Source organism: Gopherus flavomarginatus, chromosome 10 (genome assembly GCF_025201925.1).
Source record: "Gopherus flavomarginatus isolate rGopFla2 chromosome 10, rGopFla2.mat.asm, whole genome shotgun sequence".
Taxonomy (NCBI): Eukaryota; Metazoa; Chordata; order Testudines; family Testudinidae; genus Gopherus; species Gopherus flavomarginatus.
The window spans coordinates 74664225-74686410 of record NC_066626.1 but is presented as its reverse complement, the minus strand read 5'-3'; the positions used below and the strand labels follow the sequence as shown (position 1 = coordinate 74686410).

Below are 22186 nucleotides of genomic sequence, written 5' to 3'. Positions count from 1 at the left end.
CTAACAAGAAGCATTGTCTGGCATCTGAAACAAGACAAAATTCAAATGGGAAATAAATCATGGATTTTTAAACAGAGGGAGTGATTAATGGTTGAAACAACCTACTCTAGGAAGAGGTGGATTCCCATCTCTTGATGTCTTCAGATCAAGACATGGATGCTGTCCTGGAAGATATGTGTTAGCTATGCACAGTTATTGAGCTCAGTACAGGGATATCTAGGTGAAATATAAGGGCCCATGTTACACAGGAGGTCAGACTAGATGATCTAATGGTCTCTTCTAGCCTTAGACTCTATGAATCTATGAAGAAATTTATGGGTATGATAGTACAGTAGCCTGTAGCTTGTTAGTGTCTGAGCACTTATTAACCTTTCATATGGTATTTGATCATTCTTTACAATACCTTTTATTTTAGTTGGTTTCACTTCTAACCCTCATTTTTATTTTTTATTTTTAATTGTAGAATTTAACAGCGCTATCATGTTTCTTTCATTCTTCAACAAACACTGAACTTGCTACTGAATGTAACTGAGTCCAGGTGATTAAGGGACACATCCATTAAAAATGACTTTCTCTTGCTGAACATCAACACCTGGAAGTCATTTGCAGAGAGTGTTCTTTCACACTAAAATAAAACTGCTAAACAAAAGTAAGTTTAAGAAAAAACAACAAGTATGCAAGTTGAATTTTTGCACGATGTGTCATTTGTGTTCAGCTCTGGATTATTCTTGGTTATCCACGTCTGCTAATGAAAATTCAGAAACTTTCATTTCAAAACTGAAAAATGTGACTCAGATGATTCCACTCAATATGACAGTTTTAGTAACGGAGATAATAATTCATATTTTGACAGTTAAAAGAATTGAAAATCTACCTGATCGTCTTTAAATCCTGTTTATTGTTTGTATTAGGACAAGAAAACCTGATCACCTACTGCATATTTGGTGATAAGTAGCAGAACAGTCTGAAATGAAGAGCTATGCATAGTATGCGAAATGTAGTTTTCTGCATGTTTTGAATTTAGTTCACTTTAGATAGTATGGCATACTATTTTTTTTATTTTGATGTTAATATATGTTTTCTCATTCTTCCAATTTAAGTCACAGATTTTAGTTTTTTTCCCTATGTTTGTATATTAGTGTCTGTTACCATTATGGCCAAGAGACTTTTCTTGATATCTTACATTTTATTTTTAAAGAGAATTTTTCAAACTATTGCCACATGTTCATTTGTGTTTTTAGTTGTTTCTGTTGGAGGGTTTATGTTGGCATGTTAGAAAACATTGTGGCTTTTCTCACTATATTAATCATTGCTCATTGTTTCTGCTAATTTAATGTTGCTAAGACTTTTAAAATATTATGAGTGTATTTCAATCTGAAAAGAAGAAAGCATTTACATTCAGTATTACAGAATAACTCCTGTAGGTTTTAAAAATGATTTTTCTGTGTAAAACCCTGGTAATTAAAGTAAGAAAAAAAGTTTTTTCTCTCAGTACTTGTTCACAAAATGAATGTCTTTTGCAAATATCAGTTCAGCGTACAAGAGAACAAATAGATATTAACAGGAAATAAGTTTAAAATAATCTTGGTATGTGTGAAATATGTGTACAGTTAATTATTTTTATTCAGTTCAAGTAGATATGTTTGCAGTTTAGCAATTCATAAAATTAGCATACTCATAAATTAGATATGTACAAAGCTAGCAATATAAATAGATCTAGTGTAATTTAATAATAAAGAGAATAACCAATGACAGCATGTGTAGCTGTTGAGATCAGCACCCCATAGCTATTGGAAATACTCTCCCTTTGGCCTCTTATATTGCTAGCAAAGAACCACATCCTGAGTAATAGTGGTATCTTTCACTGATTGTGTACCCTATCATCTGTTAGCTCTCCTGGTGGAGATGTCTGGTTTTATTTTTAAAAAGTGGTTATTTTTTTTAATTGGAGTTTTAAAAAAAATATAAGTTGTTGGGTGGGGGAGGATAGTTTGTGTTCATTTTGATTTGCTTAAAAATGACTTTACCAACATTGGAGGCCTTATTTCCTTAGGGCTGACTTTTGAGGACTTACTTTAAATTTTCAAAGTTGTGGATGAGGATTTAGCCACTTAACTTGCTTGAATGACAGTGAAATTTTCATGGGTAAATCCTTGTGTGTATCACTTTGAGAATCTATCCCTTAGTGTCTTTACTGAAACCTTCAACTTCAGTCCTAGAAATGGCATCTGCTCTGTGTAAATCCTTTGAAGTTAATGTGGCTTGGGCTTTAGCTGCTCTGAACAGAACACAATCAATCATCTTTCTCTCCCTTCTCCTAATACTTCCATTCTACTACCAGCCAAATTTAAATTTGAACTTGGCTACGAGTATAATAAAAGCTTTTTCTTAATTTTGCCAGTTTCTCTCTCCAATTCAGACTGCTTTCAGTTAGTTGTATTAGCTTTACAGGCTTCATACCACAGATGCCATGGCTAGGGCTAAAGCTGCCAATTTTGGCAGATACTCTTGGGCTTTAGGATCCTACGGCTTCCAACAGTGTTGATCTGAAGATGCTGATAGTGTTAATAGCCAACCCAGGTTAGTTTTCCCCTAGCTGCATAGTTTCTAAAATGTTTCCTTTTTTAAATTAATCTTATCATTAGACTTCTGGAAAAATTGTGGGTGTTACTATAACCAGTTTCTCATTGTCCTTGAAAGACAGTTATTACCTTGCTTTGTTTTAGGTACTAAACAGTTTCCTGTTTTACCCTAACTAGTTGAAGTACATAATCATTTTCCTTTTGCGTATTGTGGTCTGAGCTCTTGTGACCATGAGGAGGGTTTTTTGTTTGTTTATTTTGTACTGCAGTGGGATAGGATGGATGAAGGGAGGTTGATGTAGTTATTCCTTGACACAGTGCAAAGGGAGGGCATGGGAAGGAAGTGGTTGTTTTAGTTTTTCCTTTGATAAGCAGGATAACTGAAGGATTTCGCTTTGGTTTTATTACCTGATACTCTGACTTATAGACTCCCAAGGCTAGAAGGAACCACCATGGTCATCTAGTCTGACCACCTGCACACCGCAAGCCACAGAACCTTGCCTGCCCTCTCTTGTAATAGACGCATAACCTCTGGCTGGGTTACTGAAGTCCTCAAATAATGATTTAAAGTCTTCAATTTACAAAGAATCCACCGTTTACTCTAGTTTAAACCAGCAAGGAACCTATGCTCCATGCTGCAGAGGAGCCCCCTCCCCGCCATCTCTGCCTATCTGATCTGGAGGATAATTCCTTCCCAACCCCAGATATGGTGATCAGTTGGACCCTGAGCGTTTCGGCAAGACCCCTGGCAAAGAATTGTCTGTAGTAACTAAGAGTCCTCCCCATCTTGTGTCTTGTTACTGGTCATTGGGTATATTTGCTATTACCAGTGGCAGGTCGGCTACATGCTCTTGTAGGCAGTCTCATCATACCATTCCCTCCATTAATTAATCAAGCTCAGTCTTGAAACCAGTTCTCTCTCCTTCCTCCCTCCTTCGCCCCTTGGAAGCCTGTTTCAGAACTTCATTCCTCTGATGGTTAAAAACCTTTATCTAATTTCAAGCCTAAACTTGGTGAGGGCCAGTTTATATCCATTTATTCTGGTGTCAACATTGGCATTTAACTCAAATAACTCCTGGCCCTCCCTGATGTTAATCCCTGATGTGTTTATAGAAAGCAGTCATATATCCTCTCAGCCTTCATTTGGTTAGTTAGGCTAAACAACTTACGCTCGAGCCTCCTCTCATAAGGTAGGTTTTCTATTCCTCTGATCATCCTAGTAGTCGTCCTCTGCACCTGTTCCAGTTTGACTTCGTCTTTCTTAAGCATGGTAGACCAGAATTCCATACAGTATTCCAGATGAGGTCTCACCAGTGCCTTGTATAATGGTTACTTCTGAGAGAATTCTGCACCAAAAAAATTAAAATTCTGTGCACAATATTTTAAAATTCTGCATATCATGTCATTTTCAGTTACTTTGGTAATATATTTCAAAATACCTGTCTGCAAGTATGTCTGTAACAGTGCAGACGATAAGATTCAGGAAATGGTTTTTGACAAATAGATTCCTTACTAGGCCAATTAGCATATCTCTGTGGCTCCACAGAGCAGGTGGCAATACTAATATTTCCATGTATGTCAAGCACAGAAGACTTTAAGCCAGTGTTGGGCGGCCTGTGGTCTGTCAGGGTAGTCCTGGGGCGGGCCGCAAGACAGTATGTTTACATTGACCGTCTGCAGACATGGCCACCTGCAGCTCCCAGTGGCCGTAGTTCGCTGTTCCTGGCCAATGGGAACCGCAGGAAGTGGCACGGGCCTCAGGGATGTGCTGGCCACCGCTTCCCACAGCTCCCATTGGCCGGGAACAGTGAACCGTGGCCACTAGGAGCTGCAGGTGGCGGTGCCTGTGGACAGGCAATGTAAACAAATTGTCTCGTGGCCCACAGGTTGCCCACCACTGCTTTAAGGGTATGTCTGCATAGTAAAGAAAAACCTGTGGGTGGCTCGTGCCAGCTGATTCAGGCTTGTTGGGCTCAGGCTGTGGGGCTGTTTCGTTGTTGTGCAGACTTCTGGGCTCAAACTAGAGCTAGAGCCCTGGGTCCCTTTCATCCAGCAGGGTCCCAGAGCCTGGGTTGCAGCCCCAGTCCAGAAGTCTGCACAGCAATGGAATAGCCCAAGCACCGCGAGCTGGAATTTGGCTGGCATAGCCAGCTGTAAATTTTTCTTTGCTGTGTAGACATACCCAAAAGGGCAGCACATCTTTTGGTGTGAAGTTAGGCTATGATCTAGCATAGCACTTAAATATGTGCCTAAAGTTTAGCGCCTGAATATACCCTTTGAAACTACTGCTTTGCCAGTTTTGTGCCTTAGTGAGTGCCATGGCTTAGTAGTACTCATCACGTGACTGTATAGTTGTTAGACTAGAGTTGAAGTTGTTACAGACAGTACATTAGGAGGGCAATTGTGGTGGAGGCTCCACCATGGCAGTGGGGAGCACAGGCCACTAGCTGCACAGAGATGGGGGATCACCCTGCAGTCCACCCCTGTCCGCTGGGACATAGACTTGGTGGTGAGGCTGCACCCGACCCTGACACAGCACAAAACAAAATGTTTACATGCATCACCCATTGATACATATGGGAGTATCTAAAGATAGAATTTGGTCCTAGTAATTTACTGAATTTGTAACTGTCTCTAAGCTACTTTGATAAAGAATATCTTTTGATGTGTTTGTATAGGGCCTATAACAATGTAACCCCAGTCTTAGTTGGCCTTCCAGGCATTACTAGAATACCTACAGTACGGCAGTATTTGGCAAAATAGTAGGGAATAATATTCAGCTGAAGCCAAATAGAGGATAGAGCAATAAAGGATAATCATTATAGGCGGAGCTGGCAGCAGTGCCTATAGTTAAGGTTGACTAATACTTTTCATTGTAAGGTTTTTTTCCTGTTGCATATAACTTTGCCAAATGTAACTGTTAATGCTAAACTTCTCATGTTGGAAGTCTGCCTCATGTTGAAGTTTTTGGGAAATTTCAGCAAAAATGCCCAGCCATTTCCAAGAACGAGGTTAGGAAAAAGGTTGCTTTGCCGATGTTAAGTTCTTACATCTGTTTCATTGAGAAGTTCTAGCATCTCTGTACTTTGACATGAAATTTGACAGGAGGGGTCACATTTGGGTCAGAGAGATGCCTCATTCTTTCACTGTGAAAAATCTGTCCAAATGTGGCAGCGTTCATAAGCTTCTGGAAATTGCTATTTGCACATGCTTGGTAGAGTTAGCTAAATTTTCCAAAAATTCAGAGTACATTGAGTGTGCTCCAGCCCAGGGCTGCCAGTACTGAGCAGGACTCTTCCTGCAATTGCTTCTACTGGATGCTAGGGGAGCCTATACAATAAGGCACCAGAACTGAGAGCAGGGCACTCTCAGTGCTCCCTCAGTTTATGCTCAGGCTGTGTTGAGAGAAAAAAAGAAGGAAGATATGGAAAGAGGGCCAGGTGGGATGGAACAGGAGCTGACTGTGATAAGAATAAAGGGAGACCGGGGTGAATGAGAGTCACAGAAGAGCGAAATGTGTGTAGGTTACTCCAGAGGAGTTGCACTTTGCAGATATGCTTCCTGACACCATGTGGGGCAGCCATCATCAATGGGGTCAGCCTGCCTGTGGTCCCATTGGTAAGAATGGAAGGCAGCAATGAATTCTGCTAAGGTCAACGTTACAGCTGTCAGTAATGCTGCCATTTCCCTAGAACTACCAGCCTGTGGCTTTAGTCCAATTGAAAGTAATTGGAGATGTCAGCTCTATTGAAAAAGGGCAAAATTTGGAGTTTGCTTCTAATAATCTCTAGATGATGAGAAATTTAAAAAAATCTCCAAATATCATGGGTTGGCAACACTATCTAGTGAACAACACGGGTTATGCTCTATATCTCAAGTTTACAAGATACTAGTCAGATTTGCTTCATTTAAGAAAAGTTCTTATGTAGTGACAGAATGATACTCTTATGTAGTGACAGAATGATACTTTAAAAATAGTAATGAATGTAATAAGGCCTCCCTTCCTTTCCCTCACATATCCCTTTTTTGACATTTTGATAGTACTGCTGTATTTGGTCATCTAGACCTGTTATCTTTGACTTCTTTCTTGCACCTGTTTACATTTATTTAAAGATGGAAAGTGCTATAGAAGTCATTTTAAATAGCTGGATACATTTATTTTTGTGAGAGGTAAAACTTTTTCACAGTGTACTAAGGATGTTCACTTTAGTGTTCTGGATGTGGGAGGGTTGAACAGATACATCCTGTAAGTTAATAATTATAAAACACGGGAAATATGCTTAAAATTGGTGGCAAAGAGGCGATGTTAATGAAGTGACTCCTCAGCTACTTTTTGTATTACCTGTAAACTGCACCAGCAAGGAAAAATTACCACGTAAACTATTCTATCTTCAGTTTGGTAGTCATTGCCCCCAGCTGTCTTTGTAATTGCTCAGATGTTGTGATCTGGGTGTGTGTGTGTGGGAAATTAGCTTCTGGCATTTTAAAACTGCTACATTGCAGAGCTGTGTAGGGAAAATATTACAGTTGAATTTCTATCAGGTTTTTTTTCTCCTGAGTTTGTGTTTTCCTGTCATCATGCATCAGTTCACGTCGCTGAGTATTGACATGTAATTAGAAAGAAGTGTTCCTGATGCAGCTAGGGTTTCCTTTCAGTACTGCCTTCTAATTCTGAGTGTGGAAAAAAGACAGTGATGAAGTAGCTTTAGAACTTCTTAGCCAAACATTGAAGATAGAGATGAGTTAAGTTGGAACTATAAAGTAAATATTACAGTAGTACTGTGTATATGTTCTGATATACATTCTCTAGCTTTCTCTTCTGGGGTTCTGTTTTGTACTACAGAGTTTGAGAACTAACACCCATTGCTAAACTTTCTAACAATAAATATTAACACCTCAGAAGTAATCACGTTTGAAAAATAGAGATGTTTTTAGAAATAAAATCAATCCAGTGACTTTTGTTGGCTTTTTTAATTTTTTTGAATGATTGGTGCTCTGGAACATTTATATGAATATAGCATATTTGAAAGTTCCAACATGGTGCTATTGATTCAATATATGAAAATAAAATTGCACAATATTGTGTTTAAGTTCCTGAAAATGCCATCCAAGAAAACAGAAAAAAGCATGACCAGGGAAGTTTTTATCATTTTTTTCAGATAATAAAAATAAAATGGAAAAATGAAAACTTATGTAGGAACTGAGACAGAGTGGTGATATGTCTGTGTCAAATTGTGGATTCCCATTTTGTTTGTTGTAACTTTTTTTTTTTAGGGACTCCACTTCATTGTGGATTAGTCATTTACTACTATGGGCTTGACACCTATCTGAATGACTGTCTGAGAAGCTGGAACAGAGCAATCTAGAGTTTGCAACTCTGATTGTGTCTGTACTACAGGTCCATCCATAAGAACAATTAACTCAACTCAGAAGTGCAGATGGTATGGCAGGTAGAGGGGAGAGTTGGAGTGTAGAATTTCCCCAGCTCAGCACAGAACCCAAAGAGATCAGATATTATATTTAAGGGGGAATGCTTTCTGCAGAGCAGAGGGCTGACCACTGCCACATGTCAGAAGACTCAGGCGGACAGGAAGAGAAGGGAGGAAAGGGTCTACTGTGCTTGAATGCAAACCTGACCTCAGATTCACAAGAGAGGTGAGACCACATTGTGACATTCTCCAGGGTACAACCTGGACTGTTGAACTGCAGTGTCCCCTAACTCTCTAGCATGAGATGCCTTTTACACTGCTTTACTGTCAGAACAGCCACTTTTGGCCTGCTCATGCACAGCCACTAACATATAAAATCACTCCCAGATGTTTACATGAATGCTTTCCCAGCCATTCATGAATAGATACAGGGCGACACCTGCATATCCCCAGCCTGAACCCCAGAAATATGTATCTTGCACTGTCCAGGGCTCTTCTGAACAGTGAAAGCTCACAAATAGCCTGTCGTTCCAATAATCAGTAATGAATATGCACCAGCCTTGTTGACTTGAATAGAGATGTCCCAAACACTTCAATCAAACACACTGGGTTTAGATAAAACAACAAAACAAATGTATTAACTAGAGAAAGATAGATTTTAAGCGATTTACAAATGTTAAGGCATAAAAGTCAAACTTGGTTACAAAAGAAATTAAAAGAAAAACATGCAAGCGAATTCCTAAACTTTACTAAGGCTAATAAACTTAAAAGCAGAAAAGGTTTCTCTCACCCAAAAGCTTCAGCAGACTGTACTGGCTGGAAAAACCTCCAGACTAGGACCACTCTCCCCCAGGTCAATGATGCTACCTTTTGTCTTTCAAGCGTTCTTGCTACCATAAGTAAAGATGGGAGGAGAGGGGTCTAGAGGCATTTTTCCCTCCCCTTATACTCTGACCCTTTGTACTGGAAAAGTCTTTGTTGGGTTATCGGATCAGCAGTTCCATAGTATAGGTGAGCTGCCAACTGTCCTTCAGGTGAATTGTAAATTTCTGGTTTACCACTCCTCTGGTGGTGAATCTTCAATGCCAGGTAATGGCCTTTTAACACCTGGCTGGCGTGACAGTGTGCCTTTGTCTTTGAGAAAATGGTCTGAGGGCATTACCCAGAACTGCAGCATATTTCAGTAACAAGCATACAGTAAAATCTCATAGCTCCATATACAATGTTGATATGCACATTTTAACAGGACAGTGATGTTGAGTAGATTGAGTTTTCAAATAATACCTCACAAGGCATACTTTGTACAAAATACATCATAACCATATAAGTGGTGAACATGGGGTACAGAGTGTCACACACACCCATGAGGTTGTTTAGGACTTCTGTAGTCTTCCAAAGATCTGTAACTTTCTAGGGCTGTTTAGTAAAGTTCTCCTGGCTAAGAAATTCCTTGTAATCTTGGTTTGCCTGTCACATTGTTCCTGACTTGGTTAATTAAGAAGCTCAGAACACCCAGTGAGAAACTCAAAGGGATTGTTTATAAACAACTGGGGACTCAAGAGGGCTCAGTTGCTGGTTCCAGGGTATAAGAAGTCTGGAATGAAGAGCCACATGTTCCAAGGAAGGGTTGCAGGAATGACATCTGCATCTAGGAGTGTGCCTCAAAGACTCTGAGCTAGCAACAGGTATCTAGCTCTTCCCAGTCCCAGTTGGTTCAGGAGCACATAGGATCCAGTAGTTGGGTCTACTCACAGCAGACCGCTGTCCATCCTGAGGTGGGGAATGGTCCAAGTTGTGCCAATATTATCCTAAATTTCTGACATATTGGTGTTCAGCAAATGATTTAAACCTCCTTGAGAAATTAATAACCCTAACATAGTCCTAAAGCATATTGTGTAAGTTAAAAAGTTCTTCTGTGACCACCATCAACCTCACAGTTGGTTATCTGAAAGATTTGGTGTTGCAGTTTTCCAGTGACACTTGGTGTAACTCTTAAAAGTCTGACTTCATCTAACCTTTTGGTAAGCATATTATTTGCATTAAATATAAGAAGAGCTTTGGTCAAAATATACATGCATGTTAAATAAAGGAGAGATTACAGAGCAAGTTTTGAATTACAGTTTTGAATACAGATCCCACATTTCTTCAAATGCTTAACCATATTTGAACCTGAGTCCCCTTTATTGTCAGGAAGTGTACATTTATGTATGAAGGTACTGTGCCCAGTACGCATACTTGAGCACACTACCTTCATACATCGTCACACTGAGAGACTGATTCAGACAACAGTTCACCCAGCCTCAGGATCCTCCAGTGCAAACTCATCAAATTTCTCTCGGAGGAGGAAGAACATCCCACAGAGGAGGACATGCAGGCACCACTAATCATCTCTTTTTCTCTGGATGAGATAGTAATCCCTTCAGCATCATCATGCCACACTGACTATAGGAGCTTTCAGGACCTCATGAAAAGGGTAGCAGATGCACTCTAAATTCCTCTGGAGGAAATTCAGATGGCCCCTCACAAACTTTTAGTCATTTTACACGAGACTTTGTCAGAGTGAGTTGTTCTGCCCATTAGTGAGGACCTTTCAAGCCTGTGAAAACAGTCTGGGAGACTCCAGCTTCCATTGATGCAAATTCTAAGACAAAAGGCAGGGAATATTATGTGCCATCCAAATGGATGTAATATCTATACTCCTAGCTGGGGCCTGGCTCTGTTGTGGAGGTGGCTGCAAATGAATGGACTAAGCATTCCAGCGTGGTCCCATGAGAAAGGGAAGTGAAACATTTAGATTTTGTCTGAAAAAATTATTATTTTTCAAGCCAGCAGTTTAAAATAACCAATGTGTTCAAAGCCAGCATCTGTAGTGATGCATCATTGTGGCTTCAATTGCTGGGAATCCCAAGAGAGGTCCAAGCCACAATGGAGGTTCTTCCATTTGAAGGACCAAATCATTTCAGTTGGAAGACTGATCTCAAGGATTCCGTGCAGCTCTTTTGTCCCTCGGCACATACTATCCTGCAACGAAGAGGAAATAGTGTAAACCTCAGCCTTTCCCTAGACAAAAGGCTGCCACCTGGTTTCTACTGTTAGAGGTCTACTGAACTCCGCAAGAAGCAGCCAAGGTTTCAGAAGAGGTGGTCGTCTGCTCCTGCTTTTTCTTCACAGCCAGCCACAACTAGTAAACGTTCCTTTTGAGATGCTGGTCGAGAGCTGCAAACCAACCTTTCTTCTAGATCTGCCTTCTCCTTCTTCACTGCCATTTGGAAACCACCTTGCCCTATTTCAGGGTTCATGGAACAACATAATGGACAAATGGGTCTTAGAGTTCGTAACATCTGATTGTACAGTCCAGTTCCATATTATACCTGTTTCCTCCTCCCCACACACGCACCTTCTCTGTCTCTTTACAGGGACCCCTCTTATGAGAGGCTTCTCATCTCTTAAGTAATAAAGAAGTGCTTCCACCTTTAAAGAGGGAAAGGTTTCTATTCCAGGTATTTCCTTTCACCCAGGAAGAAGAGGGAGATTGGTTTTGACAGCTCTTACAGAGGCCCCATTTGAACCCTGGGCTTCATGTTCTTTCTTTCACTTGTCTATCAAGACCACCCTTATTCATTTTGACCACATCAGCTGAAAGGGTGGGAAAGAAGAGAGATCTCATTGCGAACTCTCCCTTACATGGGCTTCTACATTGACAAGGTATCTCTCAGACCTCGCCCAAAGTTTATACCCAAGGTTAATCGGAGTTTCATTTGCATAGGTATTCATTTGCCAGTATTTTTTCCTAAATGACATTCAAATCATGATGAAGCTAGATTGCATACCCTGGATATTCAAAGAGTTCTTGCCTTTTATCTTCAGAGACTGAAACTCTTTTGGTCTTCTCTGAGACTCTTCCTTATTTTGAAGATGAGGAGTACTCCTATTTCCACCCAAAGGTTATCAAAGTGGGTTTTGGGATACATTAAGCTATGTTATGATTGACAAAAGTAGTTTCACCAGCTAATATTAGGCTTAATTCAACCAGGACCTGGGCGATCTTGGTGGTTTCCCTCAGGAATGTCCGCATTAGTAATATCTGTAAAGCTGCCATATGGGGTTCCATAATACCTTCTCCAGACATTGAGTTGGTAGCAACTTTTACAGCCGATGCCTCTTTTGGTAGGGCAGTCTTTCAGTCTGTGGTAGATATTTAGATCACTGCTTGGAAGTCACCTAGAGTGGAATACACTTATGGACAAATATTTGAAGAAGAAAGAAGGGAAGGTTACTTAGCTGTAGGGCAGAGATCGCCAAAATGGGGGGTACGCCCCCCTAGGGGGGCACAGAGGAAAGGGAGCACCTCCCAGCCCTGCCCCCAGCCATGGCCCTGGTCCATGGCCCTGGCTCCCAGCCCTGCACCTCACTCCGTCCCCAGCGTCGGTGCAGCTCCACACTTGGTCGTGGGCCCAACTGTGGCTCCGCTCTCAGCCCTTGGCCACGGCTCTGATCCTGGCCTGAGGATGAGGCTGGGGACTGAAGTGAAACTGCATCTGGCCACGGGCCCCCAGCCTCAGCCCCTTGCTGTGGCTCTGGCCCCAGACCCACGCTCAGGTGAGGCCTCAGCCTTGGCCCCCTCACGCCTGCCTGCATCTCCTCTTTCCCCCTCTTGGAGTTGTGGCCCCACTCCTGGTCCTGGCTTTGGTGGGGGAAGTAGGAGGGGTGTGCAGCCCTCACAAGTTTGGGGACCACTGCTGTAAAGTAACTGGAGTTCTTTGAGATGTCATTCAAATGTGTATTCCATGACTTACCCCCTTTCCTTTCTGCTTCAGAGTCCCTCTGTAATATCATGGAAACCATGATATAGAAGGAACTGGAGTGGTGATTGATCCTGCTCTGCTCTTTATACCTTTGATAACAGGCACAAGGATGATCACGTATAGACCAGATAGACAATGTGAGCAGAAAGTCTGTAATCTCTGGCATGTGGGGCACATTTGCATCTAGACTGGAATATTCATATGGACAAAACAACTCCAAGAACTCCAATAACTGTACACGTAATCAATCTCCATTTCAGATTTGAAAAAAGACTGCAGCAATATTATACTTCATTATTAGATACCAGGGTTTTATTACTAATTTTCATTTTATAAAGAAACAGGAAATGTGTTAAGTCTGTTTTTCAACGGAATGGCTTCCTTATGAAATCAGGTTTCTTCTAAGTCATGCGCTTTTGCTTTCTTAAAATTATATCAGTTACAGGATTTCTTCTTTCATTTTTGTCTTTTTCTAAAGAGCTTGTGTGGATAGTAATGACCGCACGTTTCCGATTGCCTACTGGCAGAACCTACAATGTACGAGCGTCTGAGCTGGCACGAGACAGACAACATACAGAGGTGGTCTGCAATATTCTTCTCCTGGATAACACTGTACAAGATTTCAGAGTTCATGTAAGTACAGTTATATGTATTATTTAATTTAGTAACGGCTTCACTGTGTACCTGCTTTAATTTGTATGTACCAAGTACTTGCTTTTCTTCACTGAGCTGTGTCATAAGTTTGACCTGCAAACAAGACTTGGAAAGTGTTAAATAAAAAACAAAACAAAACGCCTTAATAAAGCTAGAGACTATATTTGAACAAACATGCTTGCACATAATTAGCCATCTTGTGTACCTCATCAGTTTTGGTATCCTCTATAAATACAATACGAACACTTGTGTTTGAGAATTGAGTGTTAGGAGCATAATCTTCTGCTATCTGATCCAGTTTCTCTTTAGGGCCCCTATACTGCATGATGAAGCCAATGGTAGTTCTAATAGTGAGCTGAATGGAAGCAGGAACAGGCTCTAATTGTTTGTCAAGTGTTTGCATTTTAAACACATATATCATTTGTAATGCTGTCTACTCTCGACTATGTTTAATATGTTTAGATAAGTTAATGTAATCGTATTTACTATTGAATTTACAGATTTTTCTGAATATCACCATATCTCTTTCTCCTCTGCTTTTCTCAGATTATATTCTGTTTAGTTCCCAGTATTATCATCTTTTCTTAAAAAGACATACATAATACAGATCTTGAAGAAGGGTAGGACAGAAGAACCAGGAAGCCAATTGCCAGTTAGCTGATGAATGACACTTGCAAAATAATTATGAATATACTAATGGAGTCAGTGTGAAAATATTTGGAAGGCAGTTTTCTGTAAAAAAACTGGGTTGAATTGAGAAAATTAATCAACTCTACCAAGCTGTAATTACTTATAGATAAAATGAAATTGTGCATTCTTGTACTCATACATATATTTATTTACGGTATTTGGACGTTCAAAAAAACATTTGGCAAAGACCCTTACAAAAAACTATTCAGGAACACTAAAGTTGTCATGGAATGAAAGTTAACATACTGTCATGGGTTAGAAACTTGCTAAAAGAAAAAAATATTCTCAACATGGCAAAAGGTGAACAGTACAATGCCTCTTTCTTGTAAGGACAGATGTTCAGTTTATATTTATCAGTGATTTATCAGCGATTTGCCCCAGGCCCCCTCTGGCCCCGCAGCGATCCGGGTCTTCAGCGGCATTTTGGCAGCAGGAGCTCTTCAGTGCTGCTGAAGACTGACTGAAGGGCCCCCTGCCGTCGAAATGCAGCCGAAGACCCAGACCGCCACCGGGTGAGTACAAGCACCACATCTCCCCTGCTTTGCTCCAGGCCCCCTGAATCCTCTGGGTGGCCCTGGAACAATGTGGCAAAATTTGTTGGTGGCATGATTATTATGATTAATCAAGACTAGAAAAGACTGAAGATTTCAGAGGGTTAGGTAAATGAACAGCTTGATGGCTGATTGGGAGCAGGACTTCAAGTGGGGGATAAAGGTGGAGTTGAGAAGGAGCTTCACTCTGGTGAATCGTAGATGTGTTTGACTATTTTTTCTGTTGGAATGACATTTTTAGGAAGTTGTAAGCAGAGAAATTTTAATTTAAAAAATATGAGCAGCTGTTCAACTTAGCAATTGGGAAGTTATTTGGGATATAAGAGAGAGAATCATGTAACTGAGTGTGATTATTTCATTTAAAGTACAGAATAAAAACAGAATTTTTCTCTCTTCTTTCAGAAACCAAGTAGCAATAAAACATCTCCAGTCTTTTTGTAGCCTCGTTTATGCATAGAGATTTTTAAAAGATTAAAATAAATATGTTTGTATTGCAGTTTAACATTATTGGGATGGCATTTCTGAACAAAATGCATCTTATTATAAACTTCTGCAAGAAAAATAAATCACCAACATCATCTCTGCTGTTAACCATAGCAAAAAGCGTAAAAGTTCAATGTAATGTAGAAACAAATGAAAGCTGCCAAGATTGGAAGACAGAGGAAATATGCCCTCCAGGACAAACTGAGTTTTCACTTAACACTATGTTATTTCCCTCTTTGAATGACAGGAAATAATTATTAGTAATCACTAAGGTTCCAATTTTATCATGGTAAAATTAATGGAACATTTATGTGGGGAAAAAAAGGACAAAATCAGGGTATGGTCATGGTGAGGCTGAAGCCAAAACCAGAGTGCCGCTTCCTGGGGCTGACAGCCGGAGTCGAAGAAGTCACAAAGATCTGTTAAAGTCATGTAATCTGTGACCTCTGTGACCAAATTGTATCTGTTAGAGTCAGAGTCCGTACATAGTGCTGGCAAGTTTCTTTATGCAACTTTGCCAATAAACCAAAATCCTGATCTGTGGCTCTCTTTGTCCATTCAATTCAGGTCATCCAGTAACCCCAAAATGTCAGGGCTTGTCTACATGGTGCCAGCAGAACACAATAGAAGGGTGTGATTTGTAAAATGCACTAATGTGCATCACTCTGATTTCCACATATAAACCTGCTGACACACATTACACATCATCAGTGGCTGGCTGTGGGTGATATCAGATTCCACCTTGCCCCCAACTACTGGATTGGCCCAAAAAATTCTAGTTGAAGCTTTTTCTTTTTGAGTGAAGGACAAGCAGAACATTCTTCCACCCCAGAAACCAATGATGTTTCCATCATACAGAGTTTTCTGGAGGAAGGGTATGCCAGCAGAGTGAAAATTGGGATTCTACTCACTTCTACATTGACACTATTATCACAGCTGCAAATGCCAACATTTCTGTGCCAACCTAAAATTTCCCCTTTTCAAGTAATAAGATCTGCAGATCTGGTCCACCTTGGAGACAAATGGATCATCCAGAATAGAGACAGGAATTGATATCAGTAGATTTGGATTTGTTGTTGTTATGTGGAATTTACCATGCTCTGAAGTTGAAGAAATTGTTATATTTTTTTTCTCAAAGTGTATTACACAGCTTATAATTTAGAAAATTGGAATTGAATTATTCTCACTGTAGAAATTATCTCTAATGGAGGGAACTTCAGGAGGTGAGATATTCCCTGCCTGCCAGTAACTGACAAGTCTGGTTCTGCTTCCAAGTTCTAAGCAGGCTGAAGTGAAGTACCCATTGCAATAGCACTGTGGACCTTATTAATTGAAGAAAGGAAACTTTTAGGTAGTACAGAAAAATTTTCATATTGTGGTACTTTGTACACCATATTTCCTCTTGATTATGTTAAGTCTTCAGCCTTATTATTGTTTACATTACTATGTGACATTGAATTACATGAACCACTTAACTGGCTCCAAGCCTAATCAATTCAAAACATTTGGATGTGGTTTTTATTGTTTATTACATTCTACATTCATTGACTTTTCAGATTAATTTTTTTTAGTACAGTATTCAAAGGATTTTCAAAAACTTGTAACATGAAAGCTTCATTATATTAACAAAATAAATAATAAAATTGATAACATGCTCAGTTGTAAGTAAACATGTCTGAAGATAGCATAGTCTGAGTTGTGTATGTAATAAATGAAATTCCATATAAGATAAGTGAGAATCACTAGGAATGCAAGCAAAAGTTAGTGTGGCATAAACCTGAATTGTAATCTTAATTGAGGGCTGAATTGCATCCTTTTTGGCTACTGAAGTCTGCTTATAGAATGCTGGTATGCAGCATTGGTCTCTCCAAGGTGCAGAATACAACGTGAAACAAACCCTTATTGTGAGTGCTAGCATAGGCTGTTTAAATCTGCATCTGATGTTTTGTGGAAATGCTACTTGCAGGTTCTCGTTGGATATACTTAGTGTCTATTATGAAGGCGCTGGTTGTGACACCATAGTTAAGGCTGACACCACTTTGTACTTATAGCACAGATTTTACTTCACAGCATATTGTCGTCCCCAATCTTCAGCACTTACTCTCTGAGGACATAATTAATTTTCTGGGAATTTACAAGTAAATCTGTTAGTTACTTCATACATTAAAATTAAATTGGATCATTTAAGAAATTTTAGAATCTTATCTGTTCTGTCTTTTCTTTGTCCCATCTGATCTTAGCAACAGAATAACACAAAGACTCCAAACTTTCCATATGGTTTAAAATTAATTAAAATATTGTGTATTGTCTGTATTTGAAGAAATTAGGTTGTAATTAGATTTTTAGTGATTGTTGCATCTAATTGTTATGACTGCATAGGCTACAGACAGTCTTAAATGAGGCATGCTGTTGTTACAGCAGAGGAAACTCAACCAGTCGGTACTGTTTCTCAAAGCTAATTTACATGCAGTGATTTTATTGGTTGTAATGTCTCGGTGATATTAAGAGTTCTCATTGGTAGGTTACTTGACTTGGCTGTCACTCCTCTTTAAAGTTTCCATGGCTGCATACTAGTTTGGGCATCATTATTTCCAAAGTCTTCCCATGGCATTGCTGACTTGCCTCTGCCATGCACTGAGGCTACTCTACTGGTGCAGTAGTGCCAGAGGAGGTGACACGGGAGTGCAGGCAGATCCTTTAAATCACTTTCTGGGGCTTAACTCTCCCTGGTCCTCTTCACATATTGCTGTTCTCAGTAATGTGGGACCTGAGCTTTCCTTGACTACCTTCAGTAATGCAGTCCTCTAAACCAGTAGGTCATTTGCAGATTGAGGGGCACGTTCACCATTTTGCAGTGATTGCTATGCACTGCTTTGGTGTACTAGTGAATCTGCCTTTAAAAATTCAAATGGAAAAATTTGTATTACATATCTCCAATTCATTTAACAATATCTCATGGTAGCATTCTCTTTGGTTGCTTGTTCAGGGTTTGCTTAGGACACTTAGAATAATTTTTAAGAAATTTATGAGAATTCCCAGAAAAAAAACCTGTTAAAATGGAATTACAGTTAAGGGTAGGCATCATTAATTTGGGGTGAAAAAAGTTACAGGGATATTCTAATCATCCTCAAACTAAGCATTATATATCCAGCAAATACAAGAGTTAAGTTTACACTTAAAAGAAATCTAAACATGTTAAGATAAGAAATTCACAAGAAAGGCATCCAAACATCCTTAACTTTGCCATGTAGTGATGCTGCAAGGGAAAAAATATAAAATAAGTTTAAAATCTGTTTAATCTGGTCTGAGACCAGAAACACTAAATGCCTTAATCATAATTGTATGGGGGATTGCATAATGTTTCTACATGGCAAAATTTAGGTTGTGTGGATGCCTTAACTGTGCATTCCTTCTTTTAGTATGTTTGGTTTTTTCAGTGTAACCTCAGCTCTGAATTTCCTTGATTTATAATGCTTGGGCTGTTATCCCTGTAATGTATTTTAACCTTAAGTAACTGATGTAATTTTAAACTTATTTCCATTTAATGTATTTTTTGGTCAGGGAATATAAAACACAGGAGCAACACAAGAAAGATATGTATTACCCAGTGTGAAAGGTTTCCCTCGAGGTGCCACTTAGAACTGGGGTACCACTGAGCTCTCGACCCACCAGCCTGGGCTCCCTCTCACACAGTACTGCTATGACAAGCTGCAAAGCCCTTCAGCCTGCACTTACACCAGCATACATACAGGTAGGGGCACACACAGCTGCAGTTACAAGCAGCCTCTCTGACCAGCCCCTACATAGGAAGGCTGCTCTCAGCGCCTCTGTAGTATAAACCAAAATTATACCATCTTGCACTGCACAGGGAACTATATAGCTTAAACTCATAAAATTTGCCCCCCTCCCTCAATGTGTAGAGGAATAAGCAACTACTTTTGCCCCAAGTTATGATTCCCACACACTGGTTTAGATAAAGCAAAAACAAGTTTATTAACTATGAAAGATAGATTTTAAGTGATAGCAAACAGATCAAAGCAGATTATCTAGCAAATAAAAAACATAAATTAAACAATATACTAAATAGATTGGATACAAATAGCAGATTCTCATCCTAAGAGATAATACAGACAGGCTGCAGATTCTTAAGGGGCAAGCTGCACTTGCTTTGCAGTTTGGAATGTTTAAGTGTTTCATTTACAGGCTAAAAATCCCTTTAACTTGGGTCCAGTACATCCCCCAGTTCAGTCTTTGTTCCTCAGGTGTTTCTAGGAGTCTTCTCGGGTGGGGAGTGAAGACCTCAGATATTGTCACTCCCTGTCTTAGATAGCTTTTGCATATGGCGGGGACCCTTCATTCCCAAAGCTTGTGGGAAAAATGCTGACATCCAAAGATGGAGTCTAGAGGCATGTGGTCTCGTCGCATGTTCTTACAGTCATAGCAGCCATTGCTTGTCTGTCTGTAGCGTTCTCAGGAAGGTTCCCCAGGTGGGAGATAAGCTTCTAAGGCCTATTGTTTTTTTCCTAATGGCCCATTGCCCTGGACAGGTCCTTCTCCACCTGCTGTCTAGACTGAAAACATCTTATCTAGTGGGCATTACCCAGGTGAAACTACGTTTGAAATAAATACATAGTCAATATTCATAACTTGAGAAACAAAAATGATACATGCATACAAAGAGTATAATCATATTCAGCAAATCATTACCTTTTCAATGACATCTCACATGGCCAGTCTTGCATAAAATGCACAATCATTATGCCATAATCTTATCCTATATCATATAATATCACTGTGAAGAATATGGGATGCAGTGTCACACCCAGGATGTGGGGATAGGATATATAAAATCATCAGTCATCTAATGAATCTGGTCATGATGAACAGCTGAGACTCCACTTATTGGAATAAACAGAGTGGAGGTGGTGGTCTGCACTGGATCACTTGCTGGTGTGGAGGTGAAAAGTTGGTCAGGACTTGATGGTTCTGAAGTAAGGAAGCTGGTTTAATGTAGTGTAAGTCTAAATATGTATTAAATAAACTTGTAGACTTCTGATAATCTAGCAATGACAAAAATACGGAATGCAGTTAGTCATATCTATGATTGCATAGTATCTATTGTAGTCTTTCATATACCATTTCTTCAAGGAGAGCATAATACAGCTATCAGAGATGCATGTGAAACAGAAAATATTCTAGGAATTAGTAAATCCATCACCATTTTCACTAGTGTTGCAAAACAGTGCAATAGAAGACATTAGATATAAAAATATTAATTTTACATGTCAAGAGTTTAGTAACGGTTAAATAATTTTTTAAAATATTTTAAGGCTGACAGCATCCTTTCAAGCTACCAACTGGAAATGGTCCTATATTAAAATATGGATGATGTTTGCAATGACAATGAAATACATAAATGAGGATGTGTTGCATGGTATGTTGTGAGTTTGTTAATTATGGAATAATACTTACCCATTTTTATAACATTATAAATGAAGTGTTAGAAGTGAGAATATGGAATCAGGCCTTTTGTGTCCTGCAGAGCTTAATATATTTGTTTGCGCTCTGACAGTAAATCTATTACAGCAAAATTTCTGACACTGAAAGCAAAGAATCCTGGTGACTGCAATAGAGCCAATGTACACCTATGAAAATAAATGCAATTTATTGCAGTGGAGTTTGACTTTTAGTGATTGCTCCTTGTGGTAATCAGTTAGATGAATCAGAAGCTATTTGCTATAGGCCTACCTTTTAAATTTATTGGTGAAATATTCTGTAAGGATGAAATGGGAAATGATTGTTTTCTTTTTCCCCTCAAAAATAAGATTTCACAGTTTTTTGAGCACCACTTGGCTGCAGGTATATTGAATGTCAAAGTTTGTGGGAGTGCGAACTAGATCTAATTACAACATTACCTACCGATCTTGCTTGTAATATGCCTAAAAGTCTGTCCTTATGTGGTGGTGATTTGGGCAGTTAACGCTTTTTGGATCTAAATGTAGTGATCATTAGGCTGACTATTTTTAAATAAGTTATCAAAAGAGATGTATTGCACTGTTAATTATATAGTGTGAAAGTGTTAATACTGTGTTACCACAGAGGAGTTGTGAAAAACAAACTAAGAACTCTTCAGAGGACATGATCTAACTGTTCAAGAATGTACTTTACAAACCATAAATACAGACCCAATGCAGAAAAATACTGTGTGGCAACTATAGTTGTAGTGCTTTATGGACTTGTTGGTCTTTAGAATTTCTTTTACTAGGTAAGTGGAGAGGGAGCTTTACATAAACTATTTGGAAGGCAAATAGTACAGGATGGTGTGAAAGAAGGAAAAAAGTTGAGAATATGGGAATGAGTTCAAGGGAGTGGCTCAGGGCTTGTCTACACTACAGGCGTTACAGTGGCGTAGTTACGGCACGGGAGAGCTGTGTGGTAGATGCTTCCTACAGTGCGGAAATGGTTTTTCCATTGTTATGAGTAACCACCTCCCCAAGCAGCAGTAGCTAGGTTGACAGAAGCATTCTTCCATCAACCTAGCTGTGTCTACACAGAAGGTTAGATCAGCATAGTCCTGGTGCTCGAGTGTGAATTTTTCACATCTGCGAGTGATGTAGTTGAGCAAAATTTTAAGTGTAGACTAGGCCTAAAAAAAAAACTTGGGAGCGAAGTGGGAGGAGATGGAGGAAAGAGATACTTATAGTTGTGGGGGAAGATTTATTTAGCAGTAAAGGTTGAGTGCAGTGTGGCACAAGAAGAGAAGAAGCAAGTGCAGACATTCAAGGATATAATAAAATGCAAAGTTTTTACCTAATTCTGAATAATAACCCCCCCTTAACTTAGGTCTGGTTTACACTACGAGTTTATCTCAAATTTAGCAGTGTTAAATTGAATTAACCCTGCACCCGTCCACACTACGAAGCCCTTTACTTCGATATAAAGGACTCTTAAAATCGATTTCTGTACTCCTCCCCGACGAGGGGAGTAGCGCT

General features: G+C 39.6%; 1 protein-coding gene across 7 annotated transcripts in view; it reads left to right on the top strand.

Annotated features, from left to right (window-relative positions):
* Positions 1 to 22186, top strand: part of PTPN4 (protein tyrosine phosphatase non-receptor type 4) — a 229483-nt gene that overhangs the window by 83460 nt on the left and 123837 nt on the right. For 6 of the 7 annotated variants that reach the window (XR_007768388.1, XM_050917015.1, XM_050917016.1 and 3 more), the window contains one exon: positions 13295 to 13449. Coding sequence is in view for 6 of the 7 variants with exons in the window: in XM_050917015.1 (XP_050772972.1) it covers positions 13312 to 13449 (138 nt within the window). In the remaining variant the exon portion in view is untranslated. Of the gene's footprint in view, positions 1 to 463; positions 650 to 13294; positions 13450 to 22186 lie in introns of all 7 variants that reach the window. The other variant, XM_050917014.1, reaches the window with a different exon arrangement.